General features: G+C 38.6%; 1 protein-coding gene across 2 annotated transcripts in view; it reads right to left on the bottom strand.

The window, feature by feature from the left end:
- Nucleotides 1–25,934, bottom strand: part of ncor2 (nuclear receptor corepressor 2) — a 108,412-nt gene that overhangs the window by 19,613 nt on the left and 62,865 nt on the right. The window contains exons 9-24 of one of the 2 annotated variants that reach the window (XM_079381863.1): nucleotides 25,762–25,828; nucleotides 24,224–24,396; nucleotides 24,032–24,122; nucleotides 22,905–23,083; nucleotides 21,680–21,734; nucleotides 21,416–21,520; nucleotides 19,418–19,536; nucleotides 17,776–17,933; nucleotides 16,826–16,888; nucleotides 10,192–10,334; nucleotides 9,963–10,101; nucleotides 7,760–8,177; nucleotides 7,211–7,331; nucleotides 3,733–3,973; nucleotides 2,324–2,371; nucleotides 1,810–1,971 (exon numbers count right to left, since the gene is read on the bottom strand). In XM_079381863.1, the coding sequence (XP_079237989.1) occupies nucleotides 1,810–1,971; nucleotides 2,324–2,371; nucleotides 3,733–3,973; nucleotides 7,211–7,331; nucleotides 7,760–8,177; nucleotides 9,963–10,101; nucleotides 10,192–10,334; nucleotides 16,826–16,888; nucleotides 17,776–17,933; nucleotides 19,418–19,536; nucleotides 21,416–21,520; nucleotides 21,680–21,734; nucleotides 22,905–23,083; nucleotides 24,032–24,122; nucleotides 24,224–24,396; nucleotides 25,762–25,828 (2,282 nt within the window). The remainder of the gene's footprint in view (nucleotides 1–1,809; nucleotides 1,972–2,323; nucleotides 2,372–3,732; nucleotides 3,974–7,210; nucleotides 7,332–7,759; nucleotides 8,178–9,962; nucleotides 10,102–10,191; nucleotides 10,335–16,825; nucleotides 16,889–17,775; nucleotides 17,934–19,417; nucleotides 19,537–21,415; nucleotides 21,521–21,679; nucleotides 21,735–22,904; nucleotides 23,084–24,031; nucleotides 24,123–24,223; nucleotides 24,397–25,761; nucleotides 25,829–25,934) is intronic. The other variant, XM_079381864.1, reaches the window with a different exon arrangement.

A 25,934-nucleotide genomic window follows, 5' to 3' on the forward strand; every position in this document is an offset into this window, starting at 1 on the left:
AAAAAAATACATATAATCTGAGTAAAATAAATTGGGAAGTTGGGAATAAATAAGATTTATTTTTTTTAAAGAAATCTTTTATGCTCAACAAGCCTGCATTTATTTGATCAAACATATAGTAAAAACAGTAAGTGTGACAAATAATCACAGTTTAAATGAACTGTTTTCTATTTTACCAATCTAATATGCTGATTGGGTGCTCTAATATCAATAATCACTGGTGCTAAATTCTTAAAAATGGTTCTTATAACTGTCAATGTAGAACATTTTTGCTGCTTTATATTTTTGCATAAGCTGTGATTTTTTTCTGAATTTTTGGAGGAATAGAAAGTTCAAAAGAACTCTTCTGCAACAAAGTATTTTGTTGTTGTTCTTTTTTCCTTTTGTTTCGTAACTGCTCCAAACTTTTACACGGGAATGTATTATGGTTTGATGAAAACTGGAGTAATGGCTTCTGTAAATTCAACTTTGCACTAGTGTTGGGTGATGTCCCATCATTCGCCTGTGAGATCGCCAATACACAATATTATCTTGCTAATTTCTTAAATTATTTACTTAGATTAATAGCCGGAGAGTGAACCAACTCCAGGGTACGGCTAAAAGCAACCTAACGTAATCTATTAACAACACATTATACCTTTTTAATCAATCTCTTATACTAACATCACATGTAAATCTGCACTTTGTTGTGTATGATGAGAGAATTCGCGACAGAGCAGAATTCAGACAGCGAGCGCACATTGAACAATAAAACTCCGGTGTTTCGGCGATGACTAATCTGAATGACTGATTGGCCGTTGCATTCTTAAACTCAACGGAATCGTGTGAGATTGGTTATAACGCGCAGCACCATAGAAACGCAAAAAAAGAAATATGATTGAACAAATAAGCCCTAATACTAATTAGAAATTACTACAATTAGATAATAATAGTCTTGCGATCGTCGAAGGCATCAGCCTCAGACAATAATCTCTGACAACTGTCAATACACTATACCAGCGGTTCTCAATTCCAGTCCTCGCGTACCCCCGCTCTGCATATTTTGCATGTCTATCTTTGTTAACACACCTGATTCAGATCATCAGCTCATTAGAAGTGAGCTCTGTACATGAACTGTGTTCCAACTGACATGGTCCCTACACAGTGTCCATTGCTCCCTACTCCCTGAGCACGGGAAATCCGTTGAAGTTTACTTCACTTCGGAACATTCATTCACGGATTTGCGCTTGACCACAGCCTGCAGCATCTTCACACACAGACAAAACTTACTAGAGAAGCGTGAAGTGTGACATAACATACCTTTATAAATAAATATAATTTAAATTCACGTTTCGCACACTTCAATCCCCTTTAAATGGAACATATATATTTGCTTCGAACTGGAATCGTGGTGGAATATCCTGTGATGTCCACTTTGCAGGGCACATACAGTCGAATAGAACAAATGTCTGAAGCGATAAGAGAAACATACAAAATGTGCAGAGCGGGGGTACGTGAGGACTGGCACTGAGAACCGCTGCACTATACTATCTTCTATCAGCACAACCCTACTTTGCACTCAAAAGAATAAATTACATTTTTTAAATATTAAAAAAATTAAAAAATAAGTTGTTTTAATCTGCCATGATAATTCCTAAAACTATTACCATTTTGACTTTTTTATCAAATATAAAATTATTTTAAACTAACATTTTATATTTTTAGCTAATGTTTTCTCTTTGTGTGTGTGTGTGTGTATGCATACACACATGATATTTTCTGATAATTATTATTATTATTGACCTAATTAACAAGGCTATGTTGTCTTACAGGGATTGTAGTGTAGCAGCTGTTCATGGCTGAGTTTGGCCATGTCTCTGGGGGAGAGCTGGTACGGTGACATCACTGGCCGGCCTAGACCTACAGCCCGAACGTCATCAGCCCCGGGAATCTTTTTACCATCCGCAAGAGGAGAGAATGACCGAGATTTATCTGCACACATGGAAAAAAACATACGAATGTGACTGTCAAACAGATAATTACAGGACAGCATTCTATGACACTCTTTTTTTTTTTACCGAAGGTGAAAATGTCAAAGCTCAAATAATCACAACCCCTGCATCAAAAGCAGCAATCTCCAGTGTGAAAACACACAGACAGCAGTTATTCAGACTCTTCCTCGCACACATTCACAGATCATCAGGCTCATCAACACACTGTAAACTGGAATCTGCGAGCTTAGCGGCATGCAAACACATCTGCAAATCATTCACACTCCCAGAAATCAACACGCTTGATTAGAGTCTGCTCCAACATTGAGTATGCGTGTGGTGTGTAAACCTACGTAATCCATGTAGCAGAGCCTGAAGCCATCTCTCGTTCCCCTCCAGCTCTGCAGGGACAGACACACTGCAGCTCATCACATGGCCATGACCCAAGACTCTCTTTCTCTCTCCAAGTTCTCGAAAGGAGCAGTTTTGTGACTTAACTTAGTTCTGAGTGCCCAAATTAAATAACACCATAACAGTCTATTTTTAATAAAGTGAAATTTCCCTGTTGAGGACTCCCTTCTCCATAAATAACACATAATAAAACCGAGATTATATGATAATCATGTTATGGTCGATAATAATAAAATAAATAAATAAAAACTTCCCCAGTTATCACGTGTCTGCACGTTTGCCCAAATAAATAAAAATAGAACATGAAATATTGATTTGGGTTGAAATTGTTTTACTTTGAAAGAGGAAAGAGGCCACAGAGTGGTGCGAGAGATATACAGACTAGCACAGCCATGTAGGAAATTAACTGCCAGGGGCTACAAGTCAATTATACACTTTAGTGGTCATTATACAAAACACATTTGCTGGCAGAATTTTGCAACTGGCCTTTCAGAATCAAGTTTGCCAAAGAGCAGTGTAATAAATATGAAATCATGTCTGATGGACATTACACAAAATAAGAATCACTTATCTCAGCTCATTCCAATATATTCACAAATCTATTGTGCTACCTAATGTGTGTTCAGAGAGTAAAGACTGACAAGGTTATTACAGTTCTGAACATTTTAAAAAGACTTTATTTTTTGCTGTATTTTGGTTTTCAATATCAGTATAGTTTCAGTTGGTTTTAATATTTAACAAACTCAAGATTTTACTTTTTCTGTGTTTAGGTGGATCACGGCAAAGCACTATTTTGCAGGAACATAGATTAATCTATGGTCAATAGTGTAGTAGGAAGCACAGCTCACACTTTCAAACCAAGCAGCTTTCTGATGGTCACCTTGGAGAACCTGAGACCAACTTGAACCCTTGAATCTGTATGAGGAAATTTTTCACCCTATTGTGAAATTCATGATCATTTGAAATTATTTTGCCACAGAAAATTTGCCAGACAACAGTAAATGTGATGCACCCTTTGCCTGTAAAGCCTGTCACCACACATCAGGCTGTTACTAAAACAGCATCAATTTCATAATTGCAAATGTCAAGTAAAAAAGTTGGTTCACTAGCTGTCCATCATGGTGGTCGGGTCTTTTTTACTATATTTACAACCAACACTCTTCACTGCACTCAAAAAGGTAGCAACCCTACTGCTCACTCCACATGTGTACAGACACACACATCAGAACTTGCTTAATTGGTGTAGTAGACACAACCGAGGAAAACAATGGTGGTTGAGAAAGCTGGAGAGGAAAATGAACTGAAAGAATAGATGAAAAGATAAAGAACAGAGGGATAAAGACCAGCTTACCTTCTCTCTCTCTGTCAGAGACACCAGGGCTGCGAGTCCTGACCCGTGGGCTGCTTGAGTCTCCACCCCCTGTGTTATGCTGAGATTTGGTTGGCTGTGGTTGTTGCTGTTTGGCCTCCTGGGAAGATTCATGTGCCATGGTAATCTGCTGCTGGTACAATGCAAGAGCATGGGGCATAGCCTGCTGCTTCCCCAGCAACCCGGGCCGGTTATCGCGTCCTGCTACCGACAACTCTGACATCTACAAGCAGAGGCACAACATGTTTGAAAAATTGGGTTTTTGCCCAATATCGCACACCCCTTGCAGTTATATTATAATATCATATTATATCTATCTATCTTGATATTTTCTACTAAAAATAATAAAAAAAAGGTTTTGACTACATTCTGTGTAGCAGTTAGTTCAAAGCAGTGACAACAATCACATTTAAGAGGGCAATAGTTTTTTTCCCAGGATTATATAAGAGCAATATTTTCCAACCTTTATAGATGTATGCATCATCTATGGAGCTAAAAACACCAACTGGTGGCGGCAAGTCAATGTCTTAGTGAATGAGTCATTTATTAACCAGATCTGTTGAAATGGCTGATTAATTCAGGAAAGCAACAAGTGACTGTCTTCATGAATGGGTCACTGAATCATTAACTCACCCGATTAAAAAAAAAGTCTCGTTGACATTTTGATGAAACGAAACATTGTTGTGTATGGCTATTTTCTTTGTGGAAATACAGCAAAAACAGACAATATTCTAAACATAACTTGCAATATTAACTCGGTATAAAATCAGTAAACTGTACAAAAATATCAAGTTTGAAATCATGCTGCTATTTGCGGGAAAACTGCACTCTGGCTGGTGTAATATTGCTTAACACATACATACAGACACACATACACATATATATTAGGGCTGGTAATTTAACACGGTAATTAGATTAATTACGGTGAAAAAAAAAAAGTTAAAATTAACGCATTTAACACACTTGCCCTGCCCCAGACCTACGTGGGTCATCTGACATTTCATACAGTTGATTGATGACAAATATGAGGCAGGCAACAACTCACTGCGTGATGGAGCCAAGAGAACGTAGTTAGAATGTCCCTAAAATTCAAGATATGGGGCAAAAATGCCCGTTTGAGTTTGTCTCATATTTTCATCATATAGTTAAGCAATATCACACGAGGAATAGGCTAAGTGCAGTATCACACGAGTGCAAATATGATACTGAACTTATACAACAGTTCCGTAAGTAAGAAGTTAATATTGTGTTGTTTTAGACACAATATTGTCTATTTTGCTCAATTTTGCCAACGAAAAATTAAAAGACAAAGCAGAACTGTTCATCTCTGAGCAATACACAGCAGCATTTAATTTCTTAATGCACTTTTTGAACGAATTGGCCATAGGCACGTTGGAATTGAAGCGGATCATCATCATAAGTTAGAATTGTGTACGACATCAAAGGACCGCAAGAGCACTTCAAAAGCATGAGGAGCAGTCTTTGATGTCACACACCGATCGATCTGATGGTAATGGTCCGCTTCAAGTAGAACAAGACTAATGATTCAATGGACCATTCATAAACAACCATTGACTTCACTCCTGAATGAATTAGCCATTTGAACGAATCGAATGAATAAATGACTCGATGACTTAACCATTAAAGGATTAGTTAGTAAAATTTCCAGATAATTTACTCACCCCCATGTCATCCAAGATGTTTATGTATTTCTTTCTTCAGTCGAAAAGAAATTAAGGTTTTTGATGAAAACATTCCAGGAATAGTCTCCAAAAGGTTGAAGGTCAAAATTAGCTTCAAAGGGCTATAAACGATACCAGGCGATGAGTAAGGGGCTTATGTAGTGAAACGATCGGTCATTTGAAAACAATTATTAAAAATGTATATGCTTTATAAACACAAATGCTCGCCTGTTCTGCGATATGCCGTCATGACGTAATGACATTGAAAAGGTCACAGTATGGAGTCAGTGTTTACAAGTTGAACGTGTAAATACTACTAAGTCAAACGCTGTTTACAAAAAAAGGGAGTTACAACTCAGTTTACAAGGTAAAACAACGATGTTGGACGATTTTGAACTTGGAAGAGAAGATGAGATGGAGCCTATGTCAAGCGTGACCGTACGTGACATCACGAATGGCCATCGCAGAACAGGCGAGCATTTGTGTTTATAAAGCATATGCATTTTTTTTTTTTTTTAATGACTGATCGTTTCACTAGGTAAGACCCTTATTCATCGTCTGGTATCGTTTATAGCCCTTTGAAGCTGCACTGAAACTGCAATTTTGACCTTCAATGTTGACCTCCAATCCTGGAATGTTTTCATCAAAAACTTTAATTTCTTTTCGACTGAAGAAAGAAATACATAAACATCTTGGATGACATGGGGGTGAGTAAATTATAAAGGAAATTTTAATTTGAAAGTGAACTAATCCTTTAAGACATTTACCACCACCTACTGGCAGTTTTAGTTTATTATTTAGAGTATCATTTCATTAAAGAAATAATTTCATATTTCCACAGTAATAATATTGAAATTAATAAAATTAATTATTAAAGGTATAGTTCACACACCCAAAAATGACAATTCTGTCATCATTTACTCACCCTCATGGTCCAAAAGAGTATATGTAATAAATTTTATCAAACAAAATATTTCTTGCTGAAGCTACTTTTTGTAATGTCTGTTTGATGCTTTACATTACAATGACTTTAAATGATCTTTTGGGAGTAATTTCTCAGCCAAATGTGATGTGCGATTAACGTATTAATTATATTAATTAATCACCACATCATGTAATTATTAGATTAAAAATTTGAATCGCTTACCATCACTGAGAGATAGAGATATATATATAAACCACAAACTCAAATGGGTATTTTACCTACATTATACTAGGCTACATCACAGACATGTTTTGAGTGAGGAACATACTTGATAATGTCAGCTCACACATCGTTAAAACAACAAATACGGTGTTATCATATAAAATAAATATTGCACACCCCTAATGACCGCCCACATCCAAATCATTGTCTTTAAACAGGGTGGTGTTCACAAAAGGCTAATCAATCATAACAGAGGTCATTTACATACATTCTTAAACAACAAAAACAACCTGTTTGAGTCATTTAAAACAATTACGACTGTTTTGTTGAGACTAACACCATGCAAGCTCCTTTTAAAACAGCGCATATCAGTATCCACACCTCTCCTCTTGCCAGAGCTCTGACGTTCTGGCTGTTAGCTCATCATGAGTGTCTGAATAGCTAAGAGCAGAGGTGGAAAACTAGCATCTCATGGGACTAAAAACAGCCTTAGTAACCATGGCAACATGGAGAGAGATGCTAATCTGCGTAATCTGGCCAGATATGCCAGTTGTTAACATGAAAACCTCATGAATTTCAGACCACAAGTGACTGAAAACAAAAACGAATGTCAGTATGGGTAGGTACGTACTATGGGAGGTATAGCGGCTGCTCTCTGCTTGAGCCGTTTGAGGTCCAGCGGTTTCTGAACTGGAGAAGCGATCACTCCATCATGGGTGAAATTCAACAAACTCGGCCTAGCAGACGTCATTCTGTTGAGAGTGAGAAGAGCAGAGAAGAGTTATTGCTTAATATGGTCAGAGCCTCATTCTCTCTTATTTACGGTCTTTATAAACAGCCCATTAATGCCACAAAACCACAAACACACACACTTAATCATCATCGCAACACACAAACAAATATAGACTTTCCGCATGCAGTCTTATGGAAATGTAAAATGCAAAATACACAAAAGACAGCCAGACAGACACACACACTTCTCGCTCTGTTATGTTTGGCAAGCTCACAGGCTAATGTTTCCCCTGACTCGGCCAACATATACAGTGTTTGCTGTCATGGAAAAAATACAGTCCTACAGGACAAATCAACAATCCCAGCCTCCTTAACCACAAAACACATCAGACCCCACCCAAGCAACCAATCAGCCCTCACTCTCATACACACACATGCACACTCTCACCTGTTCTTGTCTGAGCTTTCCGTCTCCTCTACCTCATCAGCGCTGCATGTGGCACTGGAGTCACTGTCTTGAGCTCCGCTCTTTCCACCATGCTCTTTCTTTTTGACCTCTTTCTTGCCCTCCTCCACCTCCAGGGCAGGAGGCTTCTTATCTTCTCCTGCTGCCTCCTTACCATACTCCCCTGGTTCGGTCTTTACCTCCTGCTTTACTCCTCCCTGTTCCATTTCTCCTATCTCCATTTTTGGCTTTTCATCCGGCCCCATCTCTGTAGCTGCCATGTCCTTGTCCATGGAGGACGTGGATGAAGTGGCGTTGGGAGCAGTTTTGGGCCGTGCCGAGCCCTCTTCTTTGATCTTGCTGTCATCCGAGGAGCGTGGGGAAGGGAGGCTTTCGGTGTCTGAGCTGTTATTGGTTCCACCTGAAAAAAAAAGAACATCGTAAACATCGTAAGAGGGCAGGACATGAATATCAGCTGATCTGTTAAGTGTGGTTTGATTGAAAAGCTGTTTGTTTTGGGCACTTCATTTATCCATCCACGTTAAAACATTTCTTCCATGTTCTGGAATATAAATCTGATTATGGACATCATAATTTAAATTTTGGTAAAGTACACTACTGTTAAAAAATTAGGGGGTGGTAAGCTTATTTTAATGTTTTTGAAAGAAATCTCTTATGCTCACCAAAGGTGCATTAATTTGTGAAAAAAAATACAGATTATAGATAGATTTGTATCAATTTAAAATGTTGTTTAATCCTGTGAAGTTGAATTTTCAGCAGCATCCAGTCTTCAGTGTCACATCCTTCAGAAATCAATTATAATATGATTTGCTGCTCATGAAATGTTTCTTATTATCAATGCTGAAACAAGCGTGCTAATTAATATTCTTGTGGAAACCATGATGCATTTAAGGATTCTTCGATTATTAGAAAGTATTTGAAATAGATTTTTTGTAACATTATAAATGTCTTACACTCACTTTTGATCAATTTAAAACACAACCTTTCAAAATGCATAATGTTCCCAATATTAAGAATATTCGATATATTAAGAAAAACTATAAATTACACTTATAAGAACCAAAGACCACTTTCAATAACACTATGATTTTTAGGCAAATGAAAGTACAAAAGATTCACCTAATTTATTCACCTAATAAATTATGAAGAGGAAGTTAAAATCCCAAAATGGTGAAATTCTGACAAATGTAACATTTCTTCACTCTTTATAAAGTTGAAAAAAGCCATCAAACAGATACCATAAACAGCAAAAGTATTTAAAATTGAACGATTGCTTTGAAAAACATTTTCAAAACTGTTTCATTTTAAAATCATAAAGGGGCACAGAAAAGCTCCTCAACGAAGAATCACTCTTATGTAAATCTAACATATCCTTTGTCAAATCAAAAAGTAAACGTAACTAGTAAATACACAGCAGGGGATTATGATAAGCCTCATTTTCCCACTGGCATAACAAACCCTAGCCGTTGAGTGTGCTCTCCCAGCTGGATGTAATTACACAATAACCATAACATAATAAGCACTTCCCTTGCTGGCTTTCTTTCACAAGCTTTGACCTGATAAATGTGGCTTTATGAAAGCTTACGAAAGCCATTTATCGGCAAGCCACACCTGATTGCCAAACACAGAGCACAAAGCGTTTGTTTCATAGCTGCCTGGCGAACTTGTGGAAGTACGACGTCCACAGCATGACACACACTTTGACACCTAGACAGTTTGATCGCTCCCCTATAACACAACCACTTCACAAAACACAGCTCTCCTGGAAAAGCAATTCATTGCTTGCACAGAGAGCGTCGCCTCTTTCTGAGAACTTGACAAAAGTAGGTCAGGGTTGTATCACGGGTGAGGTCATAGGTGAGTCTAAGCCACGTGTTCCTGATATTCTGAGAAAAGCACTCTGCCGTTTGATTGGAGCTGCTGTGGGACTTCCTGGCAACCACAAAACCTCAGAGGTGTTTGGTTTCAGTGCGAATTGTTTCATAGCTATGGCTGATAACAATTACCAAACTGCTCATTTGTTTCTCAGATCTTAACTCTGAGCTTCATTACTTCCATTAAACAAAGTCATTGAGTAATGTGCAACAAATGACTGTGTTTAAATGGACATTAGTCTTTGTGTAATAATTACTGCATGATAATGTGGCTGTTTGAGGGTGCAAGAATCAAATCTTTGCGTTCATACCCTCTCCGTCCTCCTGAGCCTCCTCCTCATTGCCGCTGACTCCCGATCCCTCCATCTCCTCTTCCTCTGCAGCAGATGGAGCGCTGGCCTCCTCGTTCTGAAGAGCTTTACCTTTACGTCTGGCCTTACGCTCTTTCTCCTACAATGAACACAAGCACAAAAACAACAACATGAAACCAATACTACTGACAATTATAAATAATTCAAGCCGCACTCTCTAAGAACTGACCGATTTTATTTTATGCTGTTGCAGAATCTCATCCAGTTTCTGTCTCTTCTTGTAGTTAAAGTAGAAGTTCTTGCACTGGGAGACTGTTTTGGAGCCCACCATCTTGGCAATAGCGGACCAATTTCTGCCATACTGGAGCAGACCTATGAAAGTAAGAGAAGGAACATTCTCACTTTACTAATCTAGAAACAGGAACAGAACTATGAGTGGTAGCGTAACTATCGTCATAGTTATTTCAACGCACAAGAGACAGCGTCATCGTCTTCATGACACAACTAAAATGTCCCTTTATTGATACGACGAATGGGAAATGACGAGGAGACCACTATAATGGCCAGACCGATTAATTGCAACTGCATTTTTAAATAGATTCAAATAGAAAACAAGTATTTGAAATTAAATCAATGCATCCTTGGTCCCAAACTTTTTCACAGTAGTGTATGTGTAGGTCTAATTTTTTTTTCCCCCTACCTGGTGTCCCACTAAGTCACATGCACTCAAAATAGGGCAGCACCAAGGCTGTTACAGTTTATATAAGATTTATATTACACACTGCCTAACAGACAATGTCTTTCAACACTAGCACACAAAATCCTTGTGCTGGATAACGGAAGCCTCGAGCGTTCCCTTTTGCCCAGCCTCGCGTCGTCATTAAGAAAAATCTAAATAAAAGGTCAAAGATCATGTGCTGCCGCTTGCCGTCTGAAGGAGGAAAGTGGGGCAACAGCCTGAGATGAACTGTTCTCAATCATTTAACACCAAGCTAACGCACAGCAGACATCAGCCAAGTCATTCTGTGCTGCTTAGCTTCACATTAGGAACCTATCTTGTCCAGTCTAAATAACTGCTTTGATTTATATCGCTAGTGACCACAATAAAGCACCGCTGCCCACCACATCAAAGCTACATGACAGTCAGTGTAGACTGCACAGGGATGGAGAGAATGAGATGGAAAGATAAAATGAAGAGTGTAAGTGCAAAAAAAATGCCTTTAGTGACATACAAACAAGCAAAGCAAGAAATCATTTGAAGTCTGATTTGTATGCTTATCCTCACCATCTCTGATCCTTGTTTCTGTCTCTGTTTATTCTTCAAACTTCCAGTTGTTTGTCAGAAACGCACGCACATCCTAATCTATGTAACATGGCAAACACACACAGACACTGCAGTGCAAAGGCTGCTTAAATAAAAGCAATGTACACACACACAATTACCCAGAAGTACTTCTATATAACAGGTCAAAAGTCAAGGCCAATCCAACAAACGGCAAAGTAGCGGTTAAATCCAGTGAAGGGTCAAACGCTGTCATAAACTTCCTGAAATGCAGGTTTCATTCATCTTCAATTTCAAAAGATTGCATTTTGTCCAGTACCTCCAAATGTTAAGAGTACTCCAATAAGACAATGCTGTCCAATCAGCTTTGGTAATTCAAGAGCATGTACCAATGTTACATCCAATTGAAATCATCAGCATTGGCCCACTGTGGATCATCCAATCAGGGAGTTGCATGAAGCAATAATACTCTTCCTCTCTTCTCTATTACTCCATCAGTCTTTTCTTCTTCGCTCACATGATTTCCATGGAAATGCACAGCAGAGGCTCTTGGAGCTCCAGAACAGCATGAGGAAGAGCAAGAAAGTAGAAGAGAGAAAAAGGGAGTGGTGTTTGAGAGGGAAATGAGCTCCCCATTCTTCCTCTGATAGTTGCACTGCCGTTTCTCTGACTCTCTCTAAACAGAGCAGCCCTTCTCTTTTTCTTCTTCTCCTCCTCTCTCTATTTATCAAACTCACACACTTTCTCTCGTTAGCCCTCTCTCTCTTTCTGTCTCAAGGCCACAGTTTTTTTCCACTCCTCTTCACTGGCTGCCGCTTGGCTGGACTTTAACAGCAAAGTGAAGCTGAGATGCAGTGACTCCACCTCCCTAATGCCCATCCTCCCTCCCTCCCTTCACAACCTCATCTGATCTCTTCTATCATTCTCTCTCTTTTGCATTCTCTAATGCATATTATCTGTGCCAAAACACATCTACGCTCAAACACACAAAAACAAACAGACAATGAGAGCAAGAGATTGTGGCAGAAATAAAGAGAAAGAGAGAGATTTGAGAGGTTTGATGTTGATATCATGAGAAAGCAGAGAGAAAGCAATTTCTCCTAACTGACCTGCTTTTCTTCTTTGGTGTGACCTCTACACACAGTCCTTAACAACAGTGTGAGAGAGGGAGAAGCGGGGAGGCTTGCCAAATGCTCTAATTCGTGCCAACCCACAATTCAGCCACTTCCTTTCTCTCTGCACTCCAACAACTGAATCTAACCACTCACTCAATGTTACAGAAAGAAAGAAACTGAAAGACAGGGAGACCGAAAGAAAAAAGACAGCTAGAAAAACAGAAAGACAAATTCTAAGACAGATAAAAAGAAAAACAGAAGGAAAGAGAGAAATAAAAAAAAGAAAGAACGACAAATAAAAACAGATCGATAAAAAGACAAATCTAGCAGAAGACAGAGACAGAAATAAAAGAAAAACAGAAAGACAAAAAAAGGGAGACAAAAACAAAGATATAGACAGAATGGAAGACAAATAAAAAAATGAAAGAAAGAGAAATAAAGAAAGAACAAACAACAGAAAAAGATAAAAAAGAAAAACAACCTTAACATAATACAGGGACAGGAATAAACAGAGAGAGAGAGAACGAAAGAAACAGACAGAAAAACAATGCGAGACAAAGAAAAAAAAAAAACACTGCAGCTAAATTCGGTTGTACTCCTCTTCAGAGAGCTGAATCTTATTCTGTTCACACTGACTTCACATATTCACAGGAGTGACAAATGAAGCGACTTGCTCATATCTACTTAAATACAGCTGTTACTCTCAAAACTGCAGTGTGTATGTGGCAGGGTGTGTTTTTGAGTGTGGTGTTTAAACACACAAAAAATTAGTACAATGTCACACATTTACCAGCATTTACTAGAGCTAAGAAAATGTTCATATGCACACACATCGGTCTGTAGCGCCTGCCTCTAAAGAAAAGCATCTAAAAAGAACACTGGAGGAGAGCTGTGTGCAGTAGCTCTGAGTTATATGTTACACAGGCCTTTATCCTGCCATCAAGTGCCCCCATGGCCACATACACACTGACTTCCCTTCATTTACTCGGAGACGTGAACACAAGCGAGGCCACCCTGCCTTTAAAAGACTGGGCCAGCGTGCATTAGTCACAGAGCAGAGTTGCTCTCTCTCTCTCTGTGTGTAGGAATGCAGCGAGACAGCCAGGTGCCATTAACATAATTATATTACTGTTGTCTCTCTCTCCCGCTTTAAATATGATCACAGATAAACACATTAGCATAGAGAGCAGTAAGCGGATTTAAAAAGCACAGGCGAGGTAACTGGCTGGTGTTAAGAGGGTCATGGGGTGAGGGGTGGCAGTATATTTTGGAACAGAGTAATAGTAAGACAGACAAAACAGGCACACTAAGGTTAATAACAGCAGCGTTGGGAATGATTGCAGTCTAGGCTTGGCTTTTATGGTACACTATGTTACCCAGACACATCAAATAAAAACTTGCATTGTGTAATGCAAGTTGGGGAAATTATATGAATGAATTAATTAATAAATATTAATAAATGACTAAGTTAAATAAAAGTTTAAATCTATAAATGAAAAAGATTAAGTGACGTGAAGTGAAGTGAAGTGAGGCCAAGTATGGTGACTAGGGATGGGAAGATTCTCAGATTCGCTCGGTGCATCGGGAAAAAAAGTTAACGATACGATATATAAATAAAACTATTTGTTTATATATAATTACTAGTGGATGCGTTACACTTTTATTGTTAAGAAAGTGACCAATAATGTGGCCAATATTTTATATGTAGATTTATTTCTCCTCTCGAAACTGTTTCTCAAGCATGTTCTCTCATCACCGCTGCATGTGAATATGACGAATCACAACAACACTATGGAGACCTGAGGAAAAGCGGGGATTAAAGTCCAAAATCTGACTTGAAATAACCTAAAAAAATCAATCAGGGCTAAAGCGGTTATAAGCGTCAATGTAAATTCACACAATCTAACTAATTTGTCCATGCTTATTCTTAAGCAGCCCTTAATGTCGATCGTGGATCAAATCGATCCACCATGGCAAACAGCTAATATATTTGTGCCGTTTAATGCATTTGAGACATTGTTTTCCTCAGTGCATAACTGCCAGTCACGAGTATATTTTTAATCTGTAAATGTTAGAAAGGCATGCAAATATATCCATTTTGATGTCAGGAGTGGGTTTACGCGAGTGGACGAGCGCTGCTGCACGCATGCGCGCTAAGACGGAGCGCATTTATGATAGCAGTAAATGTAAAGGAACTATTGTAATGGGTAAATAAAATGTAAGCCAATACAGTCCTAATTACTAAAATCAGATGAGTTAATGTGTGCTTATAGCAGTTAAAATGTAGTTTTAATTTTGTGATTTTAACTTTTAGTTTAGTGATTGTTAATGTTAGATTGTAATGTTCTAATGCTATCTGTTCTAACTATAAAAGGTACAGCTGTTATAAAACCAGAGAGAAAGGCTGCATGGCTATGATAGTATGTGAGAGAGTCAGTGGTAATTTCATTGTGTTCCTATCGGTCAGTGTTAGAGGAGCTCAGCTTAGCCTGACAGTTTGCCTGCCCTGAACCAGGTTAGCTTTCCAGCATAGGTAGCCACAGTGACTGAGGTTGATCTTTGTTAAATTTGCTTTATGGAACCAAATCATTTGACAGTGAGTCAGGCTGAAATAAGCCTGGCCTATTTGGTAAACTTGTTTTATGAAACAGGCCTAGAGACGTTAGAAGTTAGAAGACACAGAATTTAATTTATGATTTGCTGTCTGTCTGAACCAAAGAAATAAAAGCGATCATATTTTTTCCATTGCATTGAATCGAATTGTGTTGAATCGAACTGCATCGTTATGGGGTGAATCGTATCGCATCGCTAGCTGCTTCATATGTATCTTCAGTATATCGTATTGTTAGCTATGCATCGAGATGCGTATCACATTGGCCTCAGTTATGGAGATGCACATCCCTATTGGTGACCCATACTCGGAATTTGTGCTCTGCATTTAACCCATCCAAGTGTACACATACACACACAGAACACACACCCAGAGCAGTGGGCAGGGGTTTGGTGCCTTGCTCAAGGGTCTCACCTCAGTCGTGGTATTGAAGGAGGAGAGAGCACTGATTATTCACTCCCTCCACTGACAATTACTGCCGGACCTGAGACTCAAACCCACAACCTTCGGGTTACAAGTCCGACTCTCTATCCATTAGGCCACGACTGCCCCCAATAATAATAAAATAATAATAAATAAATAAATAAGGTTCTTGCAGAATGTAATGAATGAATTAATAGATAGATAAATAAATAGTGTTCTAGCATCACAATAGTTTATTTAAATGTATACATTGATGAATGAAAATGCGTGTGTGTGTGCGCGTGTGTATAATAATATTTTAAGTGTTTTTTACACCACCTCTGACCCTCAAAATTAAACAGATTTCTATGCATATGACCTTTAAGACTGCATGAGAAATCACTAACTGCTTTCAAGTTACTGAACAGAAAATTGGCAAGAAATGTAAAAAATCATGCGTTAACTTGCCCAGCGTTGTAGTGGACTGCGTTGCAATATTGTGACTTCTGAATGAGCTGTCTTTTTTGCATTAACACCAAATCCTCATTTCAAAAGAGCGCTCTTCAAAATAAATGTGAAGATCTATAAAATCTAAAACATTATATAAACTGATACTTGTTGGCATGGAGTCAAGGACAATTTCTTGTGATTGTAAACAACAAACTTGATTAAGCCCAGGGGACTTTATCATTAATGAAATGTTATGAAGTTGCAGATCCTGTGAGTGGTGTGGAGCAGGCGGCCTGATGGATCAGATGTGATGTGCCGGTGCCAGAGAGACAGAGAGCTGTTAACAGAGCGGCGTGGAAGCAGCTCATCTGAAGTAGGTCAGCAGAGCGTCCGTTTAACACACTACCAGTCTACATTACAGACCAAACACTGACACGTACAAGAAAGAAGATTAGACCTTTGCTCTTTACTCAAACTTTCTGTTTTCTACAAATATAATCCCACATGAAGTTTTGAAGGTCCATTATTGAAGCTCTTGTTATCAAACCATGAGTAAATGACACGTCCAAACGTCCAGCTGTCATATAAAAATGCGGCTCCCACATATAGACACATTATTATGTGTATCACTAAGTGCATGGGTGTATGTGAAATGAGGCCAAGGGCACAGTGTGTGATCTAGTACTCATGTAAATGTTTGTGGAGTTGCTAAGCTAAGTGTTACAGGTCTTATCAGGCAGAGTTACATCTAGTTAACTGAACACAGGGAAATCCTATCTGTCATCATCCATCAAGACAAACAAACAGCCCATTATGACCTTTTCTGAAAACATTATTGTCTTTGAAACTATATTTTGATCCAGGCCACCAAAATAATACACTTACTAATGTGTTTTGTAAGGTTTTCTAACTTAATTGTGCGTGCGCCAATGTCTCTATACTGTGAGAATATTGTCTATTCAATAAATGCAGCAGACACAAAACACCAAACATGGGTTCTGACCTTTCTTTGCGGTCTCCATCTCCTCTTCAGTCCAGCGAGAACTTTCATTCATCTCCAGATTTGCTAAAATGTACAGAAAAGAAGAATGTCATGTAATGTGAAATAACACAGAAGTCTCTATAATGCAATTCAGCGACCATCTTGGTCAACAACCCAGGTTGCTGTTTGTGCAGCTTCTATCTACATGAATGTGGAGAGATCAAAATCTCCAAAACTGTTTCAATAAACTATTTCAATAAGCAATTAAATGTGACACATCTGACTGGTATAATTTTTTTTTTTTCTTTAACAAATCATGCAATCAAATCAACCAATCAATAAGTAAAATGCAAGAGGAAGTCGACTCAAAATAAATGTTGCAAATTCATATCCATACTGTAAATTACTTAAAACAAAACCAAACTAAAAGCACAAACAGGCAAAGGCAGAAACTCAAGGTGAAGTGACTTATGAAAATGACTCAAGCTCGTGACATTAGTAAAAGTCCAAGAGCTGCCACAGGTGCTGTTTTGACCCTCATGCTGAAGTATAGGGGACGTTTTTAACTGGAGCACAATCAACGAAAGTTCAAGAACACTCTTAGCTAAGCTTGACGAGCCCTAAAAATCATGAAAAAGTGCATTTCAGAAATTTAAATGCCTTCTTATCCGAAAACCAGGGAACACTGGTGACACTCACATGTGTGACACAGATGGTTTCTACACAACCATCAAAGTATTTGTAGAGCATTTCATTATTAGGATCATTCTCGATCTGTTGATATTGTTGTTAAAATGTCCTCACATTTAGGGAAAACAGAAAAGGCAAGTTATAAAACTACAAGTGGGACAATGTTATACAATAAAAGGTTGTGCACGGTTAATTTGCAGAGCAAAACAAAGAACTCATTTGAACATATGCAACCTCAGAGACCCACAGAAAAAGTCAATGGTATGCAAGTGTGTACTAACCCAGCTCACTGCTTAGCGGTGAAGTGTTCTCTTCCTGCTCGTTGGTCATAGAGCGAGTGACTCGTCCTTTCCGGTGACCGCGGCTGTTTGCGGTGCGCCGGCCTTTAGCGGTTACAGGAGGCTCTTTCTCCTCCCCGTCCTCACCAGAGGTGTCATCTCTGCGAGAACAAAAAATATATATCATTACCATAGTCGAATCATGCTCTTATCGCAGCAAAATTACTCATACATCATGTTTGATTATCAGATAGAGAGACAGACAGACAGTTAGAGAGATAGAGCGTATCGTTTCTAAAATCAGAGCATTTTTTAAGAAAAAACATTTTTAAGATATAATAGAATAACATTCTGAACTGTTAACAGATAACACACACAACCCAAGAAAGCCCAACATGAATGTGAACACACTATGCAAATGCTTGCTCACTAGCTAGTGTATTCTCCTTCAGCTGTACGGCACAGTGTCAGGAAGTGGCTGTGGGATGATCAGACCTCCATTTATCTTACCTGCACATTATCCATCTTGCAGACACAGTACTAAATATAGGAGCAGCAGCTGTGCCCGCAGGTTGTGAGAATCATGGGGGAGAGGTCGGAGAAATGCACAGACTCGGCTTAATGCACTCATTTAATGTATAGCTGGCATGCTGGGGCGTATACTGAGGCCTGTGTATTCGGGCCAGTGCTAATGTGCTCTAATCACACCCTGCAGTACTGCTGACTGCACAGGTTTAGTTTAGATTAATACACTGTTACCTGTACTTCCCTAGAGTATTTTAATATAGTGTGCACCTGCGAGTGAACTAGTGTTCAGAAACTAACAACTCACTAAATTAGGCTGAAATGACACAGAACCAGCATTTGTGCATAGCCATTGTTCAGTGAAAACTAGAATGCTGTGTTTCTACATGGACCAGTCTATTATGCTGTTAATATTAATCAAATTAGAAAAAGAGAAACCCAGTCTTTTTTGGTATTTAGAATTGTATACATGCATACACTATATATACACATACATATACATACATATATACACACATACATATATATATATATATATATATATATATATATATATATATATATATATATATATATATATACACACATACATATATATATATATATATATATATATATATATATATATATATATATATATATATATATATATATATATATATATATATATATATACACATACACATACACATACACACACATTATTATATTCAGTATATTTTTTTTGTATTACTGTTTACTTTATTGATTACTTTAACTGTTGAAATTAAATGAAATTAGTGATGTGGCAAAAAAAAGAAAATCTGGTATTGACAACTACAATTTTGGTATCATGACCACAGTTCTATCCTATAGTCTGTAAAACCTAAAATGCTTAAAAAAGCTCTGAATCAGAGGACTTTAGCACTAGCATTGAGTGGCAAGTCAGCAGAATGCTTTTTCCACCTGCCGGTTATATAACTGTGCCTTTGCTGTTTAAGCTGAATCACAGAGAAAAACAAGCTGTAAGGCCACAGGTTCAAAGGATTTGATGAGAGAAAATGCAAGGAAAAAATATCCAATGGATGGGTGTGAGAGGAGAGGGAGAGAAGGTGAAAAGAGAAGAGAGAAAAATACTCACTTCATGCCGTCCTCTTTCTCATCTCCCTCTGCTTTTTCCTCCTCATGGTCTACCTCTTTCTCTTTCTCCTTGTCGTCTTTCTCTTCCTGATTGTTGCGGTTCACCTGTTGCTGTGCCTGCTGGTTATTAATACAGCCAATCAAAAAATAGCAAATTAAAACATCAAAAATATAATTCAAATCATCTAAAAAATTACTTACACCCACAAAAAACACACCCCACCTTTCTGCTAGAATAAATGGACATCCTGATTAAATGGTAAAAAAAAAATGCACCCGCAAGCTCAAGTTAATCTATGATGAACTGATGATTGTAAGAAAAGCAAACACAGGTGGTGGTCTTAACACCCAAGCCCCACTTCTATGTATCTGGGTTTTCCTTCACATAAGAGTTCCATTTTGAATTATGATGCACCATAAATCATCTATTTTTGTCAGGAAAGAGCGAGTATGCTCCACTACAGCTACTACAACAGGGATAAATGGATGACAGAAGGATGAAGTGGGAGGGGACAGAGACAAAATCTGAGGGGACTGAAGACGGACAGATCAATGACGTGAAAGAGTGCAGGAATCTCAACATCTCCATACTCCCATTCTGGCTCAGAAATTTCAGTTTGACAGACGACACCTCGTACCACCTTAGGCACACACATATGAGGACAGTTGCAATTCACTTTAAATTTGAACAAATACATTCCAGCAAAATTATTCTTCCATGCTAACCAATTGATTCCAAAATAAGACAAAAATTTTTTTTTCTTCTCTGAAAACGGTAAAATTAGACATGTCAGCTGCCCACATCCCTCATTACAGCGCTGCAAGCACACACACTCAGTTATTCATGCACAGTTAAACACACATATACAGACTCACTCATCCAAACAGTAACTTGCTTTCTGTTTTTCTGTCTCCCTTTTGTTCATGCTTTCTTTCACCCATCAGGCTCATCCCACCGTATCCCTCGCTTTCTGTGTTTGTGGCACTGGCTGAGAACGTTTTAATGCAAGCCCATTAAGATCAGGCGATATTTAATGACCTGAGCAGAACCGCTCCAGCAGCAGAAGACCAGTAAAACAAATGTGTTTGGGCTGTGGGCTCATTATTCTATCAGCTTTTATTGAGCCTGCTATTATTGCAGGCAGCACACACACGCACACACAGAGCTCTCTTTCTAACAAGTTCACCTCGTGCTCTCCTGCTTTAAAACAAAACACAAACATTTCATACATTCACGATGCAACAGTTACCTGTCTCTATCTCTGTGCGTGACCGCCTTCTCACACACATTCAGAAATTAATGAGTGTGTGAGATCAGGACAGAATCACTGCGGACTCCAACAGGGCACAGAGCTAGATAATTACTTCATATGGTTTGAGCTCACTTTGAGGTGTGCACCTGTGATACTCAGAATCATGCGGATTTATTTTTAATAACACACTCTCATTAAAAAGACAAGCCGAATTCACACCGCTACTATAAACACTATAATCATGAGGTACGTGCTGTAAATGAGGTGACAAATCCACAAGCTTTATATTATTTAATATACAGTAGCATAATGCCAGTCAACATGCTTGAAGTTTTCATGGCTTATGCTGTGTTCCATTCAACTCGGAAAGTCATAATTCCAGCTTTCAAATTGGAAAGTGCAATATTATAGGACACCACTTGATGCAGGACTTTCAATTTCAACACTCTCACAGAAGTCTACAACTGGTTTTGCAGAGAGGTTTGTGACATCATGCAAAATGGCAGGACTTTAAACAAAAAAACACATCAGTGTTTCATTGTGCAACATTACACAATAAGAAACCTGTTTACAATGCATAACACATCTTAAATTATCTTTTCTGTTGATAAATCACACACCCCAAAAACTAATTCTAGCATTTCTTTATACATCATTTTCCATCATTTTCCAAGTAGGAATATTTTGCACCTAATTTTGAATGAAACGGAGCATTAAAGTGTCAAAAGGCATGTTGGGAGACTCACGCTGACCTGGCTCCTGCCTCGGCGACGGTAGCTCCTGCGAACAATGTTCTTGTAGTTCTCATTCTTTTTAGTCAGGTAGTAGAACAGGACACACTCAGCCACCGTCTGTGAGCGGACACACACACACACACACACACACACACACAGAGAGAGCACTTCAAAACTTACTCATTCTGCTCATACACTCTGATCATATTCATGCACACTGCCTGCAATGCAAACAATGAAATGAAGAGGATGGTATTAATAAAGACGCAGGTGTACCTTTCTCTCCAGAAAGGAGGCTATCAGGGCAAAGTTTTTTGGGTGCTGGATAAACCTGCAGTGAGGGAGAGGAAGAGCTGTGATACAGAGCAAACACAACCTTCAAATGCTGTGTGATCATCTTTAGGTGACTTTTGTGAAGGTGATGAGTGCATTGATTCCTCTGGTAAGGTTCCTCATTGGCTTATGCTTAAGAACTAGACTAGACAAGATCTCTCTCTCACTTCCCTTTGCTGCTGACCTCTGTGTCATGATCCAGAACTTTACAGAGCCTTTGCCACTCTCAAACCAAATATGACACAGATTGGTAGTGCTGCACTGAAATGTATTTCTTTTTTAGCAAAACACCAAAGCAGCTTTTATTTAACCTAAAACAAAAATAAAGGTTTGGTAATTAAATTTCAGTAATTGGGTAATTGAACTCTGTATGCTATTCAGGGTGTTGTGTTTACAGGTGGAAAACCAGTCATAGTCAATTTCTTTGGCAACAAGCCAGCTGAACAAATTTTCTCTAGCATCCTTAAGTGCGTTCACACAGCTGACAGAGTTGCCTGTTGCGACTTATCCACATTATGTGTACAAAATCAATGCTGACAATCAAAATGTGTCATCAGAAAAGTGCTAATTAATAATTTCAACCCTCTAATGTATTTGCAGGCAAAATCCAGGAATCTATGCAGTTGGGATTTTCATGAGTTCATTTGCCACGTTGACCAATAGAAAGCTGCTTGGTTTAAAAGTGACTTTTGTGTGAGATGTGCTTCATACATCGCTGCACCTTTTTTGTCTGCGAAAATGCATTACATTTTGTTCTTTTCATCTTAAATTTTGTGCTCAGGATCATTTATTATAATCCAGAGTCCAAAATGTTTGCCTCATAGCAGTTTAAGCTTAAAAGCCTGTGGTTCTAAAACTGTACAGCATGTTTATTTCAGTTGAATGATCTTTTTAGTTTGCCTGCAGAGGACTGGAGACATCTGCTCAAGCAGCCGTGCTTACATCAGCATCAGCACAGAGATGTAGATTTCAGCTGTTCGCATTTCACCTAGTGCTGCACCACTAGCCAACTATCAAACATAACCAATCCACACAAACTGCTGAGCTCTCGAAAACCAGGAGAGAGTTGCTAAACCACACGCTGATACATTTCAGTACCGATTTCATAACTCCTCATTCCTTCAAGCAAAATCAACATACACGTCAATGCAAAGACGACAGAACGTACTTCTCACGAAAAGTGTCCTTCTCTTGTTCGCTCCACATGTTCATGACCTGTCTGTCTTTGTAGACCTTCATGGGATCATTTATCAGCCCGTTCATGTTGATGAACTTTATCCTCTGCTGCTCAGCATCAAACAGCATGGGAGGAATCACAGCTAACTGACGCATCTGCTTCTCTGAGTTCTGCAGTGAAAGGGAGAGAGAGAGAGAGAGAGAGAGAGAGAGGAAGATGCAGTCACAAAAATGAAATGAAAATAAATATGCGACAACAAACCGAGAAACAGTAATGCCAAAAGCAAGGCTAAGACAGTCAGCAAATATGTGGCCACTGAATCTTATGTCTGTGTTTAGGAAGTGCATCAGCCACAAAACCCTACTTGTTGCGTAAGAGACCTTTAGTTGTGAAGCCACTTTGATATTTGTGCACTTTTTCCAGACAGACATAAACAATCCTTTTACATCATGAGTATGCTTGTCTATTGAGTCTAGCAACATTTTCTCCAAATTGTTACTGCAGTTTTGGTAACATATACACTACTGTCCATGTTTGGTGAGACATTTACGAAGTCTCTTATGCTCAGCAAGGATGCATTTGTTTGATTTTTTTATTTGATAGAAGTATTTTGTAATATAATTTTTTGCTGTCACTTAATTTCCAATGCTAAATAAAATTATTTCTTAAAAAAAAAAATCTTACTAACTCTAAATATTTAAAAGGTAGTGTATTATATATGATTTGATTAACATATTATTAGCCAAAAAAAGTTGCAAAGGTATACTATTTGTTGTCATATGAACAAACAGTTTTTGCTTCATTCACCAAATTCTCACAAAGTTCATTCAGTGAATGATTTAGATTATTTCATATGGCTAACTTGATATGGCAAGCTGATTCATTAAAAGTTTACTGTATGTGAGTTAATCGTTCATGAATTAGATTACTGTTTTGAATGCACAACACAATATGAAGAGATGTGTCTTGACATTAATTCACGGTACAGTGTCTTTTATCTCCTCAAATTCAAACTGCAAGCTCACAGCTATGGTAAAATGTATTCTTCTATGGTTCTGTAGATTTGGCACTGAAAAGCAGTGCAGGAAACAATGCATTTATGCCAGTGGCACCCCTACCTCTTGCTCTGAGATGCCATCGATGATCTCAGAAACCTCATGTTCGCTGCGGGCTGCTGAGGCCAAACCCCCACCTCGCTGAGCCACTCTGCTGTAGAGAAACACATATAAATATAGATATAAATACACTTATGAAACCACACATGACCATGCAAATGTCTCCAAAGCTCACAACAACATAGGACCACTCACTTCTGCATGCGCTCCTGCAGCTCCCTCTGTTTGCGGATCTCAGGAAACTGTTTTTCGTAATACTCCCGCACTTTGCTCTCTTTGGCTCTGCGGCGTGGGTTATTCTCGATGCGCTCAACTTTCTTCTCCCAGGCCTCCATTAGCTGGTCGTAGCGCTGACAGAATTTCTGCTCCTGAACACACAAGTCAAAACATAAATGGCTCATTTTCACCGAGCGGTATGGGTCAGTACGGTACGGTACGATTCAGGACGGAACACCCTGATCCAGCTTGCGTTTCCACTGCCAACATTACCCTTACATAGGCGTGGTGTATGCCGGAAAGTAGTGATCGACAATAAAGTGCGACAATAAGCACAACTCTGCCTCTTTTTGTTAAATGTCAGTTTTAATGAACAATAATAGCCAATATAAAAGTATAAGAGGCTTATATAAAAGGAAATAAAGACAAAAGCAAACAATTCAGTCGAAAGTATGCTACAAAGTTAGCGCTGTACTACCATAAAGTTCAAAATATATAAAGTTAAACATAACTTTTGTGCTCAGCCAAAACAATATGACCAGGAATAAATAATAGATTCATGAGACCATGAATGCCTGTTAAATATACCCAAAACGAATTGCATCTCATGTTTAATCACTACAGAGACATCAGAGCCAGCGGCAAATGTCGGAAGGACTAGTCGTGCGTAAGGCTGCACGAGGCGGATACATGAGCACTGAGCGCCCGGTGATCACCTGGAGCGCCAAAATCGGCATACCAAATTCTCCAAATAGGTGCTCTCTTTATAAATAAACCGCATATTTGAGTTTTAAACAAATACATTCTCACCTGAAAACTCTTAAAACTACATTTCATGATACGATAACAGTAATATTTTGAAAATTACGTGGGTTTTAGGGCAATAACGTTTCACAAGTCCACAAGAACAGACAAGAACGTATATTGAGAAATGGCTATTGCCTGTGTGAAAATATAAAATCATAAAATGACACTGTTATTTTTTTTTTGTGTTTGCGCACTCTGCTGTAAATAAGCCCAACACGGACAGAACAAGTGAAGGAGAAGCTTTATCCCCTTCAACCAATCAACTTCTGCAGTGAGTTTAGCTCCACCCTTTTGGTACCCTTTGCTGTGCTAGGTACCCCAACGGAAGGGAACCAAAAAAGTGTTACGGTACAGTTTGCCATTTTGGTACCATTCACAACTTCTGACAGTGGAAACGGAAATAATTACTGTACTGTACCGAACCGTACCGCTCAGTGGAAACGAGCCAAAAGGGTGAATATCAAAGTCTAGACAGCGTACGCTGCAGTAGACTCATCAAGAGAGGAAATATTAGAATGAAAGTAATTACTCAAAGCTAACAGTTCCAATCTAGTTTTTAACCTCTACAATCTAACCACTCTTTCCTAACATTTATGTCCTCACTGGGATCCTATGGAAAGCTATTCTTGTTGTCCTGGAACTGAATAAATAAATGTACAGGGTCATCCTGCTGTGTTTCTCTATGCGTGCATTTGAGTGCTATCACTTACCCACTGTTTGCGAGCATGATTTCTTCTTTTGAAATACAGAATGAGCTTCTTCCTCATTGCCTGATTTCTGCAAAAAGGGAATACATAATCATTAAACAACATAAAATGCTACCTCTAAACTTCAGCTGTGATGCATCTCATCAATATTTGCTTATAAAACAGAGTCCAAGTGT

Source organism: Barbus barbus (assembly GCF_936440315.1).
Source record: "Barbus barbus genome assembly, chromosome: 28".
In the NCBI taxonomy this organism is placed as follows: domain Eukaryota; kingdom Metazoa; phylum Chordata; class Actinopteri; order Cypriniformes; family Cyprinidae; genus Barbus; species Barbus barbus.